The 22,839-nt window shown below is 39.4% G+C and overlaps 2 protein-coding genes across 4 annotated transcripts in view; both read left to right on the top strand.

Moving 5' to 3' along the window:
* MOB1B (MOB kinase activator 1B) overlaps positions 1-8,196 on the top strand; it is a 52,023-nt gene extending 43,827 nt beyond the window's left edge. For all 3 annotated transcript variants that reach the window (XM_083835332.1, XM_083835331.1, XM_083835333.1), the window contains 2 exons: positions 1,181-1,344; positions 1,938-8,196. In XM_083835332.1, the coding sequence (XP_083691458.1) occupies positions 1,181-1,344; positions 1,938-2,015 (242 nt within the window). In that variant the 3' untranslated portion in view covers positions 2,016-8,196. The remainder of the gene's footprint in view (positions 1-1,180; positions 1,345-1,937) is intronic.
* A 67-nt stretch (positions 8,197-8,263) lies between these two features.
* On the top strand, positions 8,264-19,511 carry DCK (deoxycytidine kinase). Its single transcript, XM_083835334.1, has 7 exons — positions 8,264-8,508; positions 9,470-9,588; positions 11,351-11,544; positions 12,702-12,849; positions 14,346-14,461; positions 14,943-15,042; positions 18,184-19,511. The coding sequence occupies exons 1-7, from the start codon at positions 8,439-8,441 to the stop codon at positions 18,208-18,210; spliced, it is 774 nt and encodes a 257-aa protein (XP_083691460.1). The 5' UTR covers positions 8,264-8,438; the 3' UTR covers positions 18,211-19,511.
* The last annotated feature ends 3,328 nt before the right edge of the window (positions 19,512-22,839 follow it).

The raw sequence follows: 22,839 nt of genomic DNA, 5'->3' as shown, positions 1-22,839 counted from the left end.
CAGCATCCAGCTTTGGCCACTGGCCGCCTGACAGGACTTCACAAGCTGGAAGGACTGCAAAAGAACTAAGGTGTCTGGGAAATCTGTTATGTGATGAGAAGCTAGACAAGTTTCATCTACTTAGATGGTCAATAATTGTGCGTTGTTTTTTTTTTAAACTTGTGTTGGCTAAATAGATTATTGCTCCCAGTGGCTGGTTGCAATTTCCTAACCAATATTAATAGAACTTGTACACTGACAGAGATTGGCTGTTGAAACTGATTTTACATGTCCTGCGTCATTTTCACTGCAAAGAGTGAAAGGAGCATGTGTCAGTTCCTCAGCAGGCAGGTAAGAAAGCAGTAGCCCCAGGCAAAGGGATGATGATGAGCTAGATGGAAACGGAATCTCTTCACAGAGCACGAGACAGCTGGGAGAGAGCATCTTTTCTTACTTCACTGTAGCCAAACGAACAGTAAAATGTGATTGATATTGAAGAGGATTTCAGCTACCAACACAAATGTATCTGGTGTGTTCAGCATAGAAATGTAGTTGAATTTGTCTTGGGGTGAATTTGTAAGCCACTGAACTACTGGAGGGAGAGAAACCTCCCCTGCGGTCTTCTAATGAGCTTGTCCTTGTGCGTTGGTCTAAGTGCATTGTGTGATTTACAGACAGAATTGCTGAGTGAAATGAATCACAGAATCACAGAATCGTCTAGGTTGGAAGAGACCTCCAAGATCACCCAGTCCAATCTCTTACCTAATACTAACAAGTCCTCCACTAAACCATATCACTAAGCTCCACATCTAAACGTCTCTTAAAGACCTCCAGGGATGGTGACTCAACCACTTCCCTGGGCAGCCCATTCCAGTGCCTAACAACCCTTTCAGTAAAGAAGTTCTTCCTAATATCCAACCTAAACCTCCCCTGGCACAACTTTAGCCCATTCCCCCTCATCCTGTCACCAGGCACGTGGGAGAATAGACCAACCCGCACCTCGCTACAGCCTCCTTTAAGGTACCTGTAGAGAGCCATAAGGTCTCCCCTGAGCCTCCTCTTCTCCAGGCTGAAATGAAGCAGCCCTTCTTGTGAAGGAAGCAGTTGGGTGCAAGAGATAAGGTTGGGTTATTGTGGGTTTTAACATAAATGAGCATGGCATGGGTGTTTAAAAATAAGCCATCCATTTTCTTATTTGTAGGTGTACCGTTCCCAAAGAATTTCATGTCAGTGGCAAAGACGATTTTAAAGCGTCTCTTCAGAGTTTACGCTCACATTTATCACCAGCACTTTGATCCAGTTATCCAGCTACAGGAAGAGGCACATCTTAACACTTCTTTCAAGCACTTTATATTTTTTGTTCAGGTAAGTGTGGCAGGAACGTTACAGTTATGATTATTATCTTGAAAAGTACTGTATCAAAGCAACACCCATTCAGTTTCATAACAGCGGGTATGTTTGTGGATGAGTCAACACTTCCAAGGCTCTAAGAGTATCTCTCATGGTATTTGTATGTATATTTACTGCTAGAAGTATTCAAGGAATTGAAACATTTTCAGTGAGGTATTCATTTGCTACCAAATTGAATAGAAAGAACTGTTTCCTAGCAAAAAAAAATTAAATAGAATAGTAACTTCTTACGAAAGAAAGAGGAAGGACAGTCTCTGAAACTATTGATTAAAGATTACAAAGAGAGTGTTTGCTACAAGACTACATTTTTCTCCCTTCCCAGCCCAACAAAGGGCATCTTCTTGGCATGTTTCCTCCCCTTAAATGGGGAAAAAATCTTTAGGCTGTTAACTTTACTATTTAGGTAATGGCAGACAGGCAGAAAACAATGTAGTGGCTACGCCTGGACTGGAAGAGCCTACTACCAAATGACTTCTATCGGAATAAGACTTCTTACTTGAGCTGCACAGATATAACACTGTTTGTCTTTCTCCTCATCCCTGTTACAGGAATTCAACCTTATTGATAGAAGAGAGCTTGCACCACTTCAAGAACTGATTGAAAAACTCACCTCTAAGGACAGATAAAAGGAAGAGAATTTTTTCGAAGTCACTTGTTTCTTTAAGCGAGCGTGTGGTATATGTTTTTTGTTCATTTGTTTTTTAAAAACAAAACCCTGTGCTGTTATTCCTGACAGCCAAGTTCTACTCTCTGTGCTTTTATTAGGGGAAATCTTTTGTCTGTTAGTGACATGCAGTAAATAGCCTTTTTTTTTTTTTGATAGTTGTTATTCATTGTGGAATTTTAGCAGGTGCTGACTGTTTGTAAAGGAAACATGCTTGGTTGGGGGATTGACTCTGCTGGTGGATGGGTTCTTTATTGTGTCAATGGTAGCCCATTCTCATGAAGTCCCTTAAAGACTTCCTTACATTCTCTAAGTGCCTTGGCAAACTCGCTTCTGAGGTGCAAAGCACATACAATACTGAACATTGCTGGAAACAGAAAATACGAACTAACACCCAAGACACTTACTGATACTTGTTTTAGAAAAAAAAAATATATATACTTACACTAAAAAAGCCATAACTTACTTAAATCGATGATCTCCAGCTTTTAATACGAATATTTGTCTTATTTTTTTAGAGATTAATATAGGATTTTTCAAAAGTAGCTATTTCTTATAATGAGAAGTGATATGAACCTCTAGTCGCCAAATCAAAATGATGAAGGAGGTGTCAAAATTACAGAGAACTTGTGGTTAGCAAATACTTACACGTCTGTTGCACTGTTTTTTGCTTTTTGTGGTTACTTTTTTGTAACAGGTGAGTACAATACCAAGTTGGATAGGGCACTTCTGTTAAGTTTCCTAGCATTTGCCAAGTGAACCGTCAGTTTGCAGAAATACAGTTAGGGAAGATAGTCAATAGCAAAACTACACTGGAGTAATACTAAGAAAATCCTACCTTTAAAAATAACTAATGAGATGGTGTTTGTAAGTTAGGAATAAAAAGCCCAGCTCCATGGAGGAGTTCTGATGGCCAGTGTTTTCTGTAATAGGGAACATAGCTTGAAGGGAAGATAATTTTGTGAACCGTTTAGGATTTACATTAGCACAACAGTGTTCTCCCCCATTTAAAATTGCTGCCCATCTCCAAAGAACTACAGAAGTTGGGAAAAGTAATGGGAACATACTGGTGATTTTTAGTGGTTTGTAATTTGGTAAGTGCATCTGTTGTTTCTGAGAAAACCTAACTGAAATGTGTCCTTCCCCCACCTGTGTTAGTATCTCTGCCTCTCTAGCTTTCTCTTGACTCAAACCAGACATGAGAATCACCTGTGACAAGTTAACTTCTGGGGCTGTTGCAGACAATGGCTTGGAAATCTCTGATGCAACTTTATCAGTTGGGTTTCCCATTGCAGAAGCCCATATGACTCTCTTCTCTGGTTCATTTATGGGTCATGTCAATGCTGCTGCATTTGGGCTTCAAATAAATATGCATTAGGGTCTGCAATGTGCTATCCCATGATATCACTAGTTGCCAGATCTAATACAATAGGTGGTTAAGGTTGGCAGACTTTGCTAGGTTGTGACTTTCCTAAAACACCATTTTTAGATCTGAGTAATGTGTATGTATCAACTGACCCACGTATACTACATTGACTCTCAAACCTCAGAAATTTACAGGTAAAGTCATGACAGAAAAGTTGAGCTTTTGTTTTGGGCACCTCTGCTTGACTGAAAGCGTTCAGTAAAGGAGAAAATGCTGTGCAGCAGCCTGCAAAATATCTAAGTGGCCATTAGTATAGACAGCTAAGAAGTATTTAAGCACAATAACAAATATATGTTCATTTTGGAGACAAGAATCATTGATTTTGAGTTAAAATACTGTACTTCAAAATCATCAGAAACTTATTTTAAGAGCAATGTTGTTCCTCAATGGAGTTAAATTACCTAGTCATCATGAAAAGCAGTTTAAACTTTTGTTACTTCTGTCTCTTTTTTTCTTACCAGACTGGAGAACAGTTGAGAAGACCTAGTACTGAACAAGAAAAATGGCCTTGTGTGCTTTTTTTCACAGCTTTTCATTTAGAAATGGAAACTGTTCTTCTTCTTGTAGAGTAGTAAAGAGTAGTCATGCAGTAGTGTTCATAGTGAATTTAGGTTTGGTTACGGTAAAGTTAGATACAGAGACTGCTTGCAAAACACCTGGAGTTTAGCATAGGTAATTCAGACAGCCTTGGCTTCAGTAGAAGCTTTGCTAAAGTTCAAAAAAACATAGAATACATTTTGTCTCCTTTGCAGGTCAAGGTCAATGTCCAGTAGAAGCTGCTTATAAGTTAAGGACAAGGGAAAATTTCAGTTACTCTGTTTCAGCTTGTGTCTACACAGAATGAAGACATTTTCCTAATATGTAACTATCAAGGGAAAGGGCTTCTTTACTGTGATTTTTGTTAACTTGAGAATTGGGAATTTTGTTAACTTGAGAATTGAGAATTAACTTGAGATTGATCCCAGTCCACGCTGGAAAGATGAAGTAGGTCAAGCTGATGATGCAAAGAGAGCTTTCCCTCAAATGTTTTGACAGACTCCTAGCTTAAAAACGATAGACTAGGGTCATACCATTTTGCAGCCAGTCACAATATTGACTCTCCCCTGTGTGTACGTGCACATGGGAGGAAAAGAGGAGAGGTACCCTGTTTGTTCTCTCTTCAGTGAGTTGGAGGTCAGAAAAAAATGTGCAAGGTAAAAGAAAACTGAAGGCAAGAGTACATAAGAGACACAAGCACAATTTCCTTCCCTTTGTCAAGACACCTATGACTGCAGTATTCACCCCAATGCTTTTGTCAGTCTTCCTGTTCAGAAGACATACATGGTCTGACAGGCATCCCCATGAAATTTTGTTGGCCCGTGGAAGAGTCAGTCAGTGGTGTAACATCTAAATCCTGCTGTCAGGGGTCGAGTAATGTGCTAGTAAGAAAGGAGCTCCCATAGGCAGAACATCCCATGTGTTGGATTGGGCAAGTACCATCCTTTTTAATAGTTGCAAAAACAGTTCTCCTCCCATGCACTACCTTTTATTATTTTATTTTATTTTATTTTATTTTATTTTATTTTATTTTATTTTATTTTATTTTTTGTGCTGTATGGTACATTCAGCAAGGTACCTGGGAATCAGTCCTTGTAGGGACTGTGCATGATTCATGATGTCTTTGCAGCTGCAGAATTGTTTTGAACTGAGTAGCATGCCTGACATCTGATCTGGATGTGACTCTGAGCCTAGTTAGGCTGCTGCTAGCTCTGGGTGGAGGTTTGGAGGGCTCTTTTAGTTCAGGACTAAACAATGCAGAAGACTAGCATCTTTGCAGAGCTATGGGGGTGGAGAGCACCCACGTGACTATGCAAAAGCAGCTTAGCTCCTGAATTCGAAGTGCAGTATTTTAAATGGACTTCAGTCATGCAGGAAGCTCAATTTAGAACAGGATCTTGCACACACAGCCTTCTATGCATACTTCTATCCAATAAGTGTTTAATGACTGAAACTTCTAAGCTTGAGGGAGATAGGCGTTCAGCTACAGAGGCGTGAAGAGTGTTGTGGATGCAGTTTAAAATTAAAAATCCTATAAACTTGCCAATGAAAACTGCTTTACTGAGTTGAGTCACTACAGCTCAATAGGCTGCACGTATATATTCACCGTGCTGATAAAGCTTACTGGAGCCTTTCAACCAGTGCTAGAGTTTGTGTTATCACATTGCAACAAGACGTGACAGTGGCACAAGTCTGCACCAAGGGGAGATACCCTCTATTAGATTTAAAGGTTTTTTGTTGGTTTGGTGGCATATACAAGAAAGAAGTTAAAGAGAAGAATACTTAGAAGTGAGGATTTGCTGTGACTGGTAACCATTGCAGTTGCTCTCCTCATTTTTCGCAAACTTGCACTCTGAAATTTTTTTTTTCCTTTTTTTTGAACACCCAGTTCTAGAAATTCAGAGGCATTCACTGCAGTTCAGCAAATCAGAATTTGAATGTATTACTTAAAATATTATTCTTATGGAGATAGTGTATTTTTTTGCATTTAGGATCTGGCAGTAGAAAACACTTCTACAGAATAGTTTCTAGGCATGTAATAAAAGCTTGGAGATCTTGATTTGCCTGACAACTGTATGAACACATTGTTTAATTATACAACACTTGAAAATAACATTAAAGATAAGCATGCAGTGTTTGGGATTCAATATCCCTATGCTGTTTATATTTGCAGCTTTTAATTATTTTTTCCTTTTTTGCTTCAAAAAGATGTGGGACCAGAAATTCATGTGTGTTTACACTTGTGAAGTAAGGGCACATCAAAATGCTACACAAAAGTTGTCATGTTTTACAAGCCGAATCTGGGTAGAGTGAATATGTTTATAAAATAGTGCATTGGTTGGGGGGTGGCAACCCCCTAAATAAAACCCAGAGAAATGAACCCTGAACAAATGTGCTGCTTTAGGCCTGTGTTACAAACAGTCTCTGTTACGTGTCATGAGATCTTTGAAACAAAACCTTTCTGCTTTGTGGCTATTGGGAGCAGAAGGTGCCGATGGGGCTAAATCAGGCTGGGTGCCGCCAGTGGTTGCTGAGGCCTTCCAGTCTACTGATGTCCTTAAATTCTGCTGTTTGGGGTGTTCTTCAGCTACCAGCATATTTGAACATGTCAGTGATGTGGGTGGTAACTTCAGGAGGTCATCTACCTCAAGCCGGGATGGGACAAACTGTTAGTTAAGCACGTTTGGCCACCTTTGCCAGTGTTGACACTGTTGAGATAGTGTTGGGTATGTTATGCTTGCAGTCTTTCAAATTCAAGTCAGGGATACAAGTTAATTGTGCAAATAGAAAAGAAAAATGCCACATTCTGCTGTTGCAGGTAGCTGAATGGTAGGTGAGGGGAGAAAACAGGTTTCAAGGGGCTGACGGCCCGTCTGCAAGCATCAAGTTTCTTTTACTGCTTACTATGCAATGTAGAGCTTTGAACTTTAGCTTTTACTTCAAGCTGCAGAGGAGCACTGTCCTTCTTCAGTATTTAGGAACTGAACACTCTCCCAGTCTCCCTGACACTCACTTAACAGGTAAAGGATACCTATTTGCTGCTATGGACTTTACGTACCTTTCAGATTGTTCCTTTCTGCTTCTTGTCCCGCTTTCTCTTGAACCACAAGACACGGTTTTATTATAAACATATCCTTTTTGGGTAGTTTTCCTTTTTCTTACCAGCCTTTCCCCCCTTCCTACCTGCCAGAGTGCTATATTACTGTATATAAAACACCCCCTTTTAGTTGGACTATTTAAAGAGGTGCAGCATGAATACAGATTCCTTGCTTTTCTTTCACTAAAAGATTCACCGTTACTCTGAATCTTATTTCCTTCACTGCTAGTTTCAGTTGGTTTTTCCCAAACTGCACTAAAACCACTAGTAGTTTTACGAATGTCTGTTGTCTTTTCCTGGATATCTTATCTTATAAGATGAGGCTAACATCGGTCATTTTAAGTGTTAAACCTTTCTACTTTCATGCTTTTCTTACAATTTCCTTTTACCAGGTTAAGATTGCAGTCTAGGTAAATACCAGATTACGTTTTTGTTTTAGGAACAAATTCCCTGAATTGTTCATAGAATATTGTATTTTTAGGGGAAATTAATTTTTATAGCCACTAAACTATACTCATTATTTTTGTACGTTTGCAACTTCTGACATTTTTCAGAGATGTCGCAGAGGGAACTCTTATTTACATTGCTGTTTTATTACTTCCGTGTGCTGTAGTCGTGTTGCTTCATACCACAGAAGCACATACCTTGCTGGGCAATGGGAGAAAAGAATGCAGTAGGAGTGAACGAGGTTTCAATATAAGGTCATTTCTGAAGGCAAAATATATATATATATTACAGAAGCAACACTAACCTTTCCTCCTCTTAAAATCTTAATAACATATGGGAGAAAATATGGTGTAAAATGCAAGACGAGAACCCTTACTGTAAGCTAACTGTGCCAATATTGCTTCAGTTTGTAGTCACCGATTGTTCCTTAGTTTTAAATGACAGCTTTTGATTTACAAAAAGAAAAAAAAAAGTTGAATGTCTGAAAATTTGCAACATGTTTATTTGAGAGTTGTAAATAATGTATACAGATCGTTGTCTGTGATGGGACAAAATATTTAAATTCTAGGTTTTTTTTTTTTTTTCCAACAAGGAGCTGAAGGCTGTTTATAAGAGGAAAATAAATAGCTTATGTTTGACCACGGTTGTCTTATTTATTTTGCCCGTCCCCCCTCCGCTTCCCCTTCCCGTCCCCTCAGGGCGCCGCCGCCCCTGAGGCGGGGGCCGGCGCGCGCCAAATTCGAAAGGCGGGCGCGAGCGCGGCGGCGGAAGGGGCGACGGTTATTTCCGTTGCGGCCGTTGGCGGCTCGCGCGGTTGCTGTGCGCGCGCGGCTCCCTCACACTGCGCCCCCCCCCACCCCCCTCGGTGCCGTCCCCTCATGGCGACTCCCCCCAAGCGCGGGCGGCTGGAGGGCAGGGTGAAGAAGATCGCCGTGGAGGGCAATATCGGTGAGTCGGGGGGCTGAGGGGGGCGCCCCGCCGCCGCCGCCGCCGCGGTTGGTGCCTGAGGACGGCTTTTCCCTCCGGTTCCGTCCCCAGAACCGGAGTCGCAGCGCGATAGCGAGCCGGGGGATAACGTGAGGAGAACGTCGGTGCTGGGAAAGCTGCGGGGGTTTTGAGGGAGAAAGAAAGCTTCCCGGGATGGTTTTTAATTTGTTCGCCTTTCTAAGGATTTATTTTTAAAGCACTATTATCTCCTGCCTTTCCTATAAAGATTTATTCTTTCCTGACTGCAGCATAAGACACCTGTGTAAATGCAGGCTGTCAGGTTAAACTTGTAGTATTCAATACCTCCCTCAGCAAACAAGAGAAACCCGTTTAACTGTTGTGAAGAGCAGGAAGTTCATTCATAATAAGATGCTCTTTTTTTTCCAAGAGGCTGAGCTCAAAATTGAGGGTAGGAGTTGTAAGGAGTAGGTACCAGTTTGCTAACTGGTGCCTACTCCTGCACTTGAGAACCAACTGCTTGGCATCTCTCAGGTCTAAGTACCCCTTTTAAAATCTAAGCGTATTTTTCAATTGGTGATGGACTTGCATGCTGTATCTTTGAGAAAACATCCCTTCTGCTCTACATTTCTTCTTTGCTATTCCTTTTTTTTTTTTTTGCCTAAAATATAAACTGCAGCAACTTTGAGCCCAAGAGTGGACCGCCAAGCAAATGTAACTTTCCAGATAATTGACAGGCTTGCTGTCATTAATGCTTTGATATGAGTGTTGTAAGGTTTTTAAAAACACAAAAAATGGTGTTTCAGTTCCTTGATAATTTGTGGTGCGCTACGGTCTCTGAAACATACCTGCATGAAGTCAAAAGGGTGGGGGACACTCGTTTATGATACTTGAAAATAGTTGTTCCTTTGTTAAAGAATGATAGCATTCTTGACTACTATTCTTCCTCAATGCTTTTCTACAGCTGCAGGGAAATCAACGTTTGTGAATATCCTCAAACAAGCTGATGAAGAATGGGAAGTTGTTCATGAGCCTGTAGCTAGGTGGTGCAATGTTCAGCAAAATTCGGAAGATGATTGTGAGGTATGTTAAACTAAGATGAAACTTTATTTTTCTCAAAACCAGTTCAGTGCTCTTCTAATATGAGAGGTAGTGGTCTTCTGAAAAAAACAGGTATGTTTAGAAAATACATGTGATATCTTTTTCACTGACATCATAGAACAGTTTGGGTTGGAAGGGATCTTAAAAGCCATCCAGTTCTGTTAGAATCCCTGCCATGGGCAGGGACACCTCCCACCTTACCAAGTTGCCCAAAGCCCCATCCAGCCTGGCCTTGGGCAATTCCAGGGATGGAGCATCCACAGCTTCTCTGGGCAGCCTGTGCAGTGCCTCACCACCCTCAGAGTAGAGTACAGATTTTTTTCCTAATGTCTGATCTAAACCTACCATCTTTTAGTTTAAAGCCTTTCCAAAGCAAGAAAACTCCTGAGTCAAGATGAAGACTTTTTATTGAGGAAAAAAAAAAAAAAGGAAGAGGGGGAAGATAACAAGTAATGGGAAGGCAATCACTGACTTCCTCCTAGAAGCAGACCGATGCCCTGGCAGCCTCTGAGCACCACTACCCTGCAAATCAAACCCCTCCCCTCCTCCTCCTCCAGCTACCTGAGCTAATTGCTGAGCGTGATGTCCTTATGGCATGGAATATCACTTTGGCCTGTCTGAGTCACCTGTCCCAGCTGCGTCCATCCCAACTTCTTGTGCACCCCCAGCCTGCTTGTTGCGGTCAGAGTGGGAAATTGAGAAAGCCTTTATGTTGTGCAAGCGCTGTTCAGTAATAGCCAGAACGTTAGTCTGGGATTAACTGTTCTAGCCTCAAAAACATAATGCATCACACTATGGGCTCTTCTGTAACAACTCCATCGCGGCTGGGTCCAGCATACTTGCACGAAATTTCAAATCCGTCATAATAACCCCTTGAGGCTAGCCTTAAAAATGGCACTTTTCTGCAGTTGCTTTGTCTGGTTTGAAGAAACATGATGTTATATATAACTCCTAGAATTAGTCAGGAAACACTTAAAAAAAATATATATATATATATATATAAAGACAAGACTACTGTGTGTTAAGCTGTTTGTTCCAGTTTTGTTCTAGAATTTGAGTTGAGCTCAAACACTAAGTCCAAATACTGAGATATTTTCAAACATCTAGAGGTAATGTGGCAAAAAGATTCAGACAGAAGCAATCATATTTGATAGATTATGCTTTCTAGTAAAGCTGAGGCACGCAGCTTTCAGTTTTGGTGGCTTTAGTGGCTGCCTCAAGGTGTTTGAGCAACGTTCTGTGGGCTGAGGGATATTTTTGGCCTGGAGCCTGTTCTGAACCTCTCAGGTATGATGAGAACATCTTAAGGTGCTGTATCAGTAGCTGTTGTAATCATAGTGTAATTACTGAACTGGAATGCACGGAAAAACAAAAGTAGCTCAACTTCATAATTAAACATAGGCTTGTCAGAGTGAAAGGAGCATGGATTTTTTCACAATGTTGTTGACTTCTTGTACTGATAGAATGTTGTTCTTTCATTAAAGTTTGTAAATACTGATCAAAGTGGTTTTTTTTTTTTTGTACTTGAGCATTTTGACACTGTAGAGTATTCAGCGCTAGGGGAAGTAATGTTACTGCTATTTATGCTTTGTGTACAAATAGGGCTGAGAGGTAAATGATGCAATTACAAACCTGAAAGAAAAGCTGGATGGAGTTGTAGTTCAATGTAGTAGAGCAATTCTGTTTTAGCTTAATACTCTACCTTCCCAACTTTTAAAGGGTCGCCTTATCTATTTAAAAACAGGAGCTGACTACATCACAGAAGAGCGGTGGAAATGTGCTTCGGATGATGTATGATAAACCAGAGAGGTGGTCTTTCACTTTCCAGACGTACGCCTGCCTCAGCAGGATTCGGGCTCAGATCAAATCCCTTGAAGGCAAACTCAGAGAGGCAGAGAATCCTGTGGTCTTCTTCGAACGATCTGTCTACAGCGACAGGTATGTTGGATGTGAAGTCCTTCGAGTGAAGAGCAAAATCCTCCTAAATACAGCCCAGAAACAAATAACAGGTGGAGCAGGCCTGAGCTTTGTCACTTCCTTCATCTTAACTTTGATGCAGGTGAATCACAAGGATAGCAATAAGAGGCTTGTTAGCATTCTCTCATTGGTGTCGACAGTGAAATAATTTTACTGAGTTGAGGGTTTATACTTTTGTTGAATAACTTTGAAATCATAGAATTGAATCATTTAGATGGGAAAAGACCATTAAGATCATTAAGTCCAGTCATTAGCCTTGCACTGCCAAGTGGTAGCGCTACAACTAGACCCTGTCCCTAAGCACCATACCTACACGTTTCTTGAAGACCTACAGGGATGGTGACTCAACCACTTCCCTGGGCAGCCTGTTCCAATGCCTCACAACCCTTTCAGTGAAGGCATTTTTCCTAATACCCAACAGAAACCTTCCCTGGTGCAACTTGAGGACATTTCTTCCTGTCCTTTCACTTCTTGCTTGGGAGAAGAGACCGACCCCCACCTCACTACAGTCTCCTTTGAGGTACTAGTGGTAGTTGTAGAGAATTATAAGGTTGCCCCCAAGCCTTGATAAACTATTTGTAGTTTCTTACTCTTTCTGGGTACCTTTTTATGGTTTGTGCATACATATTTCCTTTTAAACAAAAGGGGAGTAGGCAAAAAGAAGAACAAATAGCAGTTTCTTTGTTGCTTGCTCTTGTTTTCTTTTATGCTTCATGAAAGAGGTCTAACTGTTCTATATTGCTGTACCTATCCGTGTGTAGTTGCAGAAGGTTAGGTTTGATCACTGAATTCCATCACAGAATCCTTAATCCTGGTTTACTGTGTTCTAATAGATTGTAAACAAATTGCCACAGTGTTTCAGTGGCTTGTAAATTACTCCTGAACAGATACCTGAGCTGCAATTTTTACTGTTCCTTGTGGATGCTCCTATTGGCAACTGCAATAGACAGAGGTACAGAATGAGGAAACCAGCTGTTTATTTCCTGGCCAAATATTCATGAAAGTTACACAGTTACTATGTTGCTTCTTTTCCTAGTTGCTGCCCAGTAGTTCAGGCAAAGAACTTGATAACCGTATACAAGCTTAGTTTTGTTTACAGAACTATTTTGTTTTCACAGATACATCTTTGCAGCTAATTTATATGAGTCTGATTGCATGAATGAAACAGAATGGACTATTTACCAAGACTGGCATGACTGGATGAATAAGCAGTTCGGTCAAAGCCTAGCGCTGGATGGGATCATTTATCTCAGAGCTACTCCTGAGGTAAGGAGTAAAAAATTATGACAACAGAGAAAATTAGTACCTGTTCCATGCCTTGCTGTTAAAATGTGGTCTTTGTGTGTACTCCCACGGTATCTTTTTCTGCTAAAAATGCAGGTTTCAACTACGATTCTAGGACTTTATGATTGAAGAATAATGTAAGCAACTCTACTAAGGTCACAGTTCTGTGTCGTTACATCTCACCATTTCTTTGTTTTACGGGTGGTTTTGAATGTCTAAGACAAGGAAACAGTTGAAAAACTTGCCTTGAAATGTAATCTCTTCAAAATATTGAGCTATCCTTAACCTTCACCATAAGAATCCTGATGATTAGAGTTCAGTTTAGATTGTAGTATTCCCCCAGAGACTATAATACTTGAGTTATTACTAATACTGTCTGGAAGTACTTAACACAAGAATGTTCTTTCAAATGTAGCCTGCGTATTTGTAAATAAAATGTGAAGATAATGGTTTTCTAATCATAAAAGCCGGTTGTTTATGTGACAAGCAAACCAGAAAATACCATTGGTAATAAAATAAGTGAAAAGTGCAATATTAGCTATAGGATCTTTGCTGTGACAGAATAATTTATAGTTAACGCCTCAGAGGATATGGGGTGTGTGTTTGTGAAGCCCTTTCACCTGGAGCAATGGAGCTAAGCCAGAAGAATGCATTTGGTTGATGCAGTGCTTCAGCACAATGCTTTGATGGCTGGGTGTCCAATGTATTTTAAAAGAAGGTAACAACATAAATACCACTCTTGAGTATGAAAGTTGCACAAGAGGATAAAAAATAAGAAGAGTTTTAAAAGGCTCCGATTTTAGTAACTAACTGACTTGTAGGTCACTTCCATACTTCTCTACTTTGACCTTTTGTTTTTGTGCTTAACAACTCAGTAATGTAACATGCTAGATAGAGTTTCTGTGAGGGCTTTTTTCCTAGGCTTACTGTCAAGGGATTTTTTTCCTCCTTTAGTTTGAGAATGTACACTTACAAAACTAAGCAGTTTTAAAGAGTTTTGATCATCTTATACTGGAGGTTTTGGATGTGTTTAGGACTGAAATGAAGTATGGCATTCAAAAACAGAGCTCTTTAGACCCAGAAATACATAAGGAGATTTTGAAATGCCAGTCTGTAATGTTGTAAGGGTGTTTCTATTCTCTTTCCATTCAATACACCGGTCCCCTTGTTCTTTTAATAAAAAAGCTTATATGAGACATTCCTTGTAGTGGAGAAACAATGCAATGAATTTCCTTGAGTCCTTCTTTGATTTTGAAGATAGTCAGTAGGCTCCATCAGCTGGAAATGGAGCAATGTTTCTATGTTCCTAAGATAGGAAGCAAGTTGAACATTCATTTTTGACATATTTAGCACAGTAGAAAGGGTTGTCAGGGAAAAAAACAAACAAACAAAAAAAACAACACAAAACTCAGCAAACTAGACTTCCTCTGTATGTCTGCCAAAAAAACGATCTTTTCTCTTTTCAATTTTGCATTTAGAAATGCTTAAATAGGATTTACTTGCGTGGACGAGATGAAGAACAAGAAATTCCCATTGAATATCTGGAGAAGCTTCACTACAAACATGAAAGCTGGCTTCAGCATAGGACACTGCGGTAAGATCTGTTTAACAATTACTTTAGGGTGGATAAATGCTCTAAGGACGTTCTATAACGCTTTTTCTACCAGTGAAACTTCAGCTTTTCCTTTGATATATCAAGTCAAACCCCAGGAATCTATCTATATATACATCCTTAGTGGTATTGACTTTATGATGTGTTAGTTATTGCTAGGACATGCAATGTGCTTTCAGTTCTTTTCACATAGAGCTCTGAAGAGCAGATGGTTCAGCTGAACTCATTCTAATATATGGCTGAATTGATCGTTGGGTGCTGGGGGAGCAGTGTGTTCAAGGATCAATAATGTATCGTGGGAGCTACACTGTCAATGTAAGCTTTTTTGTTTATATTCAGAATTCATGGCTGTGATTTAAATGTGCAGCTCTTTTCATGGGTTTCTTAATAACAAAAACCAATGGATACATGCTTTTTTTTTTTTTCAGCTACTAATATTTTATTTGTTTCTATTCCAATACAGAACGGATTTTGAATATCTACAGGAAATACCTATCTTAACATTAGATGTTAATGAGGACTTCAAAGGCAAAAAGGACAGATATGATCACATGACTGAAAAGGTAAAAAAAATCTTGTGAACAGAACAAACTGATTATTTAGATTAATTGACAACCTGTCAAAATGATTTCAGGATGATACTTGCATCAAAAAGTGCTGTTCTTCGAAGTCAGACTGATCTTCAAAATTGTGTCTCTTGATGTAACTTCTGACCTAAGTTTTTGATTTAAAAATAAATAAAAAAGGAAATATTCCAGGCTTATTTGAGAAAACTTTGACAATTAGTTTTTTTTGCAAATATAATGCCGACTTTAAACCCTCAAATGTTTAAAGGAACTGTTATTTGCTATGTCATGCTTATAACATCATGCAGCTGTCCTAAGAAATGTGATGGAAATGGGAGAGGATGAGAAAGGCTAGCTGATGAGAGGAAGAGAGAGAGAGGCTACACAGGTCAGGTGTTTGGGTTAAGGTCTTCCCTGTAATATGTGTGAAGAAGTCTAACCTAGAGTGCTAGTCAGTGGAGGAATTTGGTTCCAGGTGCTGTGAAAACAGAGTACAAAACCATTTAAACAGACAACGGAAGGATGAGTTTACTGAACCTGCAGCTGAGTTTTGATGCAAAGCAGTGAGTCAATGGAAAAATGTTTTAGGTTTTGTAGATTTTTCTAACTAAATGGAAGAGAGTAAGGCTATCCTTCTGTCTTCTGGTAAGTCTGCTACAATAAGGGACTCTATACCAAAGTTAATGAAAAGAGATTCTCTAAAAATAATATATTTACTTATTTAATCATCCAAAAATATTTAAAGCATGGAGTTACGTTCAGATACTGAACAGCCTTATAGCTTGCTGCAATACCGCTTAGTTGGGATCACGTTTGCTAAATTGGCAGTATCACTAAAGCTTTTCCTTTCAGTTGTATTTGATAGTGTTATTCAAAATCCTTCTCAAAAGCAGTGATCTTAACACTCAGGGAGTACTCTTTGAATATGGCTTATTTTATTTGAGAAGTAATGCAGGATCTGAATCAGAATTACTCTTTTATTTGAAGGCATGGAAAAAAATATTGGTATGAAAGGAATTCAAGCTGAGATTTTTGTTTGCATTGAGAAAATCTAAATCTTAGCACCAACTGGTATAACGCACACACAAATTTTAATAACTCAAGTGTCTGGTAGTTGAATCATGATGGGATTCAGCTGAGGACAACCCGATGTGTTTGAGCAGTTGCAATGAGTTCCAGGCCTTAGCGATGTTAAGTGTGTGCTTTTCCTTCCTTTGGCAATTGCTTATTTACCCTCAAGGAAAGCGGCTCTGTACTTTGGAATCAGTTTAGCCACTGAGAAGTGGAACTGTTCAACTGATTAAAACCAGCATTCATCATATTTGCTCCTTTAAAGCTTGTCAGTTGATGGAAAGACTGATCATCCTGGCTGAGAGCTGATTTTCTTTCTGCCTGCACAGAGAGTGAAGACCAGGCTCAGGCAGCTAAGTAGGGATTTCAGTGGAGTTTTCTCCTGTGTTGCTGTGACGCTACCTGCGAACAACCTAAGCCCTGTGTTGGCCTTATTTTTTGGTGTATATATTTATATATACATATACATATATATATATATATATCCCAGGTGGTGATACTGCTATGCTCTTCTTGAGGCTGGGTGCTTTTGCCTTTAATATGTGCTTATGGCTGATGTCGATCCAAAACCCACGTTTCCTGCTCGCCTCTGTTGCAATGTTCGCTTTCAAAGATCAGTCCTGAAACTAGTGCCTAAATCATTTTTATAAATTTCCTCATGCAGCATTATTTTTGCTACATTCTAAAATGGAGGATGGCTGTCTTATGAGTGCCATTACTCTGACTAGAAGACTCAGTTCCCTTCACTACATGAAAGGATTTGACCTCTTTATTTCTGCTTCCTTGAGCCCTGAAATAGCAAAGGAATGGTCACGATTTGAGAAAGTGATCCAAGATCTGTTTCCATTTCACATCAGGAATTTAGACAAAACATTTACAGATGTGTCCCATGTATGAGAGCTTCTGCCAGTGGAATAACGCCGTGTTCTCTAGTGAATTGTGCATGCTTTTCTATGCAGTAGTCTCGCTTGAGTGGAAGGAGAGGAAAACTCTCCTAGTTCTGATTGTATCACAGTGTAGTTGCTAGGATTATCTGGAATCCTTTGAAAAAGAGGAGTTTTGTCCCTAGACACTGGATTCCTTGGGTCCTGTAGTGATAAGGTTTTAAATATTTTAAAGAAGGGTGCCTGGGCCTCACTGCCACCTCTTGCTACCTCTGTGCTTTAAAGGAATTTCCTCTTGGGGAGAGGGAGTGGCAGGGGCACAACAAAAAGGCTGCGTACCTGTGATAAGAGCATTCTCAATACATTGTCTTCCTGCAGCCTTTGGTAGTGACCTGAATTGAGGATGTTGTCTAAAGGGATTGCACCTTAAAGCATGGTGCTACTCTACTGCTTGGCACACTGTCTCTTTTGGAGTCATTTCTCGTGCAATTGTAAGGATTATTTGAAGTGCTGTACTGGGTCTTGGTGCTCTAAGTAGAACATGTAGACCTCTGGGTTCTAGGTACCGTTCTGTGGGCCAGAACTTCAGTATTAATTTTTAGGTAACATTTGATCCATTCTTCAACCACAGGACGTGGAGTTTAACAGTACCTGGAATATTTATGACATTGTCCTACATTATCAGATCTCTTTGAAGGACTGTGGTTTTGCTAGGTGTTGTTTTATTACTTATTTGCCAACCTCAAATTATGAGGAACCCATTAAATGGATTAAAAGAGCATTGGGCTCTTCGTTAACATAAAATATGAGCAGTGTTGTGGTAGTGGGTGTGGCCTGATGTTTTCCAAATGACAGATTTTTTTGAGGTGGTCATTATCTTCCTTGTGGTTATGTTAGACCTGCTTTTAAAGGAATTCATTTGTGATGTAGGGTTGTAGTTTAGGAGCGTGGGAGGAACAAGCGTCATTCCAAGGTGTTGCTCTTCGCACCTGCTAAATTACAGGCACTGTGGCTGGAATAAAGGTCTCAGTGGACAAGAAATGGCATGGACAATCCTAAGTTTATTTTTCCCGGTTCCTGCGTCCTGTAGTACGGCATAAAGCAATGGAGAGGTAAATGTAGTTGCTGTGTATTTGTGTTGATAAATTCTTTTTTGGTTGACAGTATGTGTTTCTTTTTGCAGGTGAAGGAATTTTTGAGCACATTATAATCCTCTTTGAAGCACAGACGGAGCCAAACTGTTCCAAACATCTGTGTGATCAAAGTCTGAAGTACATTTTCTGCTTTTATAGAAGGCCTCTGGAGAGGCAGGACTCAACCCTGTTGATTTAATTGTGAGGAACAAACAAACTCTGTGAATAGAGAAATTATTAAATAAATCGCTAGGTCTGAGGATTATACAAAGTAATACGGACAAATTCTGAAGATACTAGAATCCTGCGAGTTCCTGAATATTCTGCCTGTTTCTGATCAGATAAATAACTTCTTCTGGAGTATTTTATAGCATTTCTTAATTTATTTTATGACCAATAGCTATTTAATTTTCAAGGAAGTAGTGGGTTTTTTTTAGCTCTCATGAAGTTTTCTAGTGGAGTTGACTTGTTACTGGTGTCTTACCGTTCTGAGGAAGAAAACATAAACGCTTATGCTGGTGAGGAAATTTTAATATATCCAGGAGTTTTATATTTACAAGATATACAAAAAGTCATCTGATAATTTTGACAGGTGAAGTTGTTTTCAGAATACACTGAATTGAAACAAATCGAGATGTTACAAACTCTGGAGATAGTATCTTAGTTTTTAACCTGTTTTTATTGTGCACTGCAAGATAGAACATTAAGAGGCTTTCATTTCTCTAGCATGTATTGTGTTGTTTTGTTTGTTTGTTTTTTACCCTGAACTCTCCGTAATACAGAGCTGGTTTTGGCTGTTATTAAGTCCTTTTTTTCCTGTAGAGAAGCGTGTTTGTTTGATAGGTACTGTAAAGGGAAGAAGAAAATCTTGCGAATCATGTTCCGCTCTAAATTACATGTTTCTAAACGTTTACTTAGCTATGTTTTGGATGTCAGAGGCAGCTTCCTGCTTTTGTTAGAGCTTCTTCATTTTTTAACTGAGCCTTCTGGGTGTTCATGTGTAATACTGCAATATTTGGAGTAGGCTGTCCTTAACCATCATCTTGTAGTAAGAAGGGGAAAACTCTGTGGAGTAGCTGCTGTTTCAGTGCATTTTGTTCCATTATCGGAGCCACTTTTGTTTCAGGTGCAGAAAATATAAACTCTACAGGGTGCATGTCTTTACATACTGTTTTATGTGCTGTTTTGTTCAGCTTTAAGCACTTCTGAATGATTGCACAGTTGGCTTTTGAATGCAAAAATTTCATTGTAAAGTATTTTATTGTCTACTATGGTGCCTGTGTAACTTGCTAATTTGAGATGAAATTTCCTCATTTGTTATTGGAATTGTGCTGGTGTTCTCTAGCATTGACTGAAAAATAAAAATGGTTGGAAAGACTTCTTTGATGCTTAGTATTGTTAGCTCGCTTATCTTGTAAGACAAATAATGTAGATCGTTGGTTTGTAATATTGGTACAACGGATGAATTCAAGATGATGTATCCTTGGAGTGTTTGGAGTGTGTGTTAACTAATATTTCTGATGCACTGAGATGTGTCAGATGTCACTAGCTTCAGTTTTTTTCATATATGGGTATTGCCTTTATGGGATAGAGACAAAGGATTATATAAAATATATCTGTAACTTCCTGATCAGTAGGAGTGTTTTGTGTAATACTTGTGTTACAGTGGAATATAGCAGTATTATGGTAGAACTAATTGTTTTGGACTTCCAGATTGCCTGGTAAAAGGCAAGATTAAGATTTTAGCTCCAGAAATGGAGTGAGGTGGATGAAGGTTCAGTTCAGATTTACTTGAAACAAAGCAGAACCTTTCAAGCATTCTTGGCAACAGTCAGAACAGTAACAACTTATTTTGACTGACTGTGCAATTATTCCTACTGTTTCAGCTGTCAAAATCAAGGATTTAATTACAGGAATTGGAATGACAGTGCTCATTTCAAGCAGTAAACAAGTCTGTGTTCTTATAAAGACTTCTTTTCAAACCCATCACAGAACACACACACATTCTGTGGCAGATTATCTCCATCCTGTTCCAGAAAGCTTTACATAATCTCTGCCAAGTTTGGGTTTGAGAAAGCAAAGTCCTGACCAATTACTAGAATGTTTTTAATTGCTGTAAACAACAACAAAAAACACAACCACAACAAAACAAGGAAATTTTTCAGGGCTTTGACACTAGCTGTGTTGAAGTGCAAGAAGCTTTTTGTATGTAGGACAGATGCAGGATGAACAGAAGTGGCAATGTCCTTATGCTTTTCTGTCTCCGCTTAAACCTCACAGCTCTACCTGTATCTCAGGCTTTCAAATTTATCCATATTCTTTTCTTTCTTTAAATCTACTACCAGCCTACCACACACAACAGGATTTTTGTTTTTTTTGTTTTTTTTTTTTGTCTGTTAGAGATATGGAGGGTTTCTGAACTGATACTTACGTTTGGTGATGTTTTTTCAGTCTGAGCACTGCGTCCTTTCTTTTCCCTTGGGTAAGAGACACCTTGATAGAACTGGCTAGAAACGCTTGCTTCTTTTAACCAAGTGTCATCGTAATTGGGGAAAAAAAATTGGTATGCAGGTTCTCTTATGTTTTGTCTGGTTAGAATACAGATTAAAATATTGATTGGTAGCATTATAATTGCTGTGTAAGTACACATATGAGTAATGGACATAGTATTGCCTCATTTTATTTTTGGTCCTTGTAATTGTTTTTTGTGTAGTGGATTTGAACTTGAAATGAACACTGCTTAGAACAGCAATCAGTTTTATAGGTAGAACTTTATTTTTTTATATTTACATGCCAGTTAACTGTTTCTACTGTTTTTCATTATTTATGCAGATGTCATCATAATGGGATTGTATATAAAATGTGGTTAGTATAGAGATGATTACATTTTTCTTCCAGCAATTAAAGACACCAGAAATCTACTTGTGAACTAGAAATATCACAGGAGAACTTTCCTGTAAGCTAATAAGCAAAGAAGAATGTAGTAACGAGTAAGTCATACCTTAGTAGGGAAAAGTCTTACAAGTCTTACGAGGAGCGGCTGAGGGAGCTGGGCTTGTTCAGCCTGGAGAAGAGGAGGCTCAGGGGCGACCTCATCGCTCTCTACAGTTACCTTAAAGGAGGCTGTAAAGAGGTGGGGGTTGGTCTGTTCTCCTACGTGCCTGGTGACAGGACGAGGGGGAATGGGCGAAAGTTGCGACAGGGGAGTTTTAGGTTGGATGTTAGGAAGTACTTCTTTACCGAAAGGGTTATTAAGCATTGGAACGGGCTGCCCAGGGAGGTGGTGGAGTCACCATCCCTGGAGGTCTTTAAAAGACGTTTAGATGTAGAGCTTAGCGATATGGTTTAGTGGAGTACTTAGTGTTAGGTCGGAGGTTGGACTCGATGATCTTGAGGTCTCTTCCAACCTAGAAATCTGTGATACTGTGAAAAGTGCATTTGCTATTTCCAGGTTGTTTCAGCAAGCCTAGGCATAGAAACTCCAAGGCTGCTTTTAGACTCACTGCATGATCTAGAGAAAATCACTCTACCTCATTTTTTTCATCTTTAAAATATTGGTATCTCCCTATCTCTTCAGAAGACTGGATTAGTTAATATTGATGTGCTGCTTTGTAGGTCTAAAGTGCTCTATTAAATAATTAAGAAAGAAGGTGGACCTAGTTTTAGAATTTTTCAGTGGGATGTTTTGCGTTCGTAAAAGGGGCCAGTAGAAATTATTTATTTGTTTTGAATCATATTAAAAGCCATTAGTGCAATGTCACTTGTGTTGAAATTGGTTCACTAAAAATATACTGGCACCCTTTGCAAGGAAAAGAAGCTGTTACTACAAATATAATCTTGAAATAAAAACAGCTGGCAAAATCTGTGCTGTAGTCCGTGTAGCTAGTGGTAGTGATGAAGCCATTGTGCAGTTATGTGCAGAATTTGCCACATGAGGTCATTGTATCCTCAGTTCTCCTGCTGAGCTGGCTGCAAGTAGAGCATTAGCGTTTTAACTTTGAATGGCTCTGGAAAAGTTCAAGAAGGAAGAGACTGCTTCCTGGCATTGCCAGAGCAAAAACATTAAACTGATGAATAAATACTCTACTGAATGAGATAAATCCTGATCTCTGGAAGGAGGGGAATAAAGCAAGCCTCTGATGGATTAAGTAAAGGACTAAAAGGCTGAGCTGACGGGCAGGGTTTTAACACCAGAAGGTCTTCCGTGCAGCCACCAGCTGTTTCTGCTCTGTGAGTGAACATTAGCACACGGATAACACTAATCCTGGTGTGCCTGAGCAATAACAATCTTTTAGACCCGAACCATCAGGCCCAAACACAGGCAGTGAGCAATACTAACGTTGGCAGCGTGCTGGGGAAAATAAAGCAATTGAGAATTGTACTGAAGCCGTGCTTAGTACTTAATGTATCAAATATAAGCCTGAAATGAGAATGGCTCTGAAATTGTGGCTGAAAGCAAGTAGTGACAAGGAGTGTAGATTCTGGACATAAGTGGTCAAGTGATTTATTTTACCTTAGGTCAGAATTCAGTGGGGGCATGCAGTGAATATAATGCACAGAGGCTAAAACCTAGACTGTTGTGTGTAGGTGACTTGTTCTTAGGTCAAGGTTTCAAGCCATGGCTATAAGCAATATGACAGTATAAATAAGAATTTAGTGCATGCTAAAATAATACATAGGATAGTGCTTATTTACTGGATTTCTGT

The sequence above is a fragment of the Anser anser genome (genome assembly GCF_964211835.1).
Source record: "Anser anser genome assembly, chromosome: 4".
In the NCBI taxonomy this organism is placed as follows: Eukaryota; Metazoa; Chordata; class Aves; order Anseriformes; family Anatidae; genus Anser; species Anser anser.
The sequence above is the reverse complement of the archived record's forward strand: the minus strand, read 5'-3'. Positions and strand labels throughout refer to the sequence as shown.

Excerpts from the sequence above, each read along its gene's own strand:
- DCK (XM_083835334.1), top strand. The coding sequence starts at position 8,439 with ATGGCGACTCCCCCCAAGCGCGGGCGGCTGGAGGGCAGGGTGAAGAAG. Across the intron at positions 9,589-11,350 it reads ATTCGGAAGATGATTGTGAG|GAGCTGACTACATCACAGAA; the intron begins GTATGTTAAACT and ends ATTTAAAAACAG. Across the intron at positions 15,043-18,183 it reads ATGATCACATGACTGAAAAG|GTGAAGGAATTTTTGAGCAC; the intron begins GTAAAAAAAATC and ends TTCTTTTTGCAG.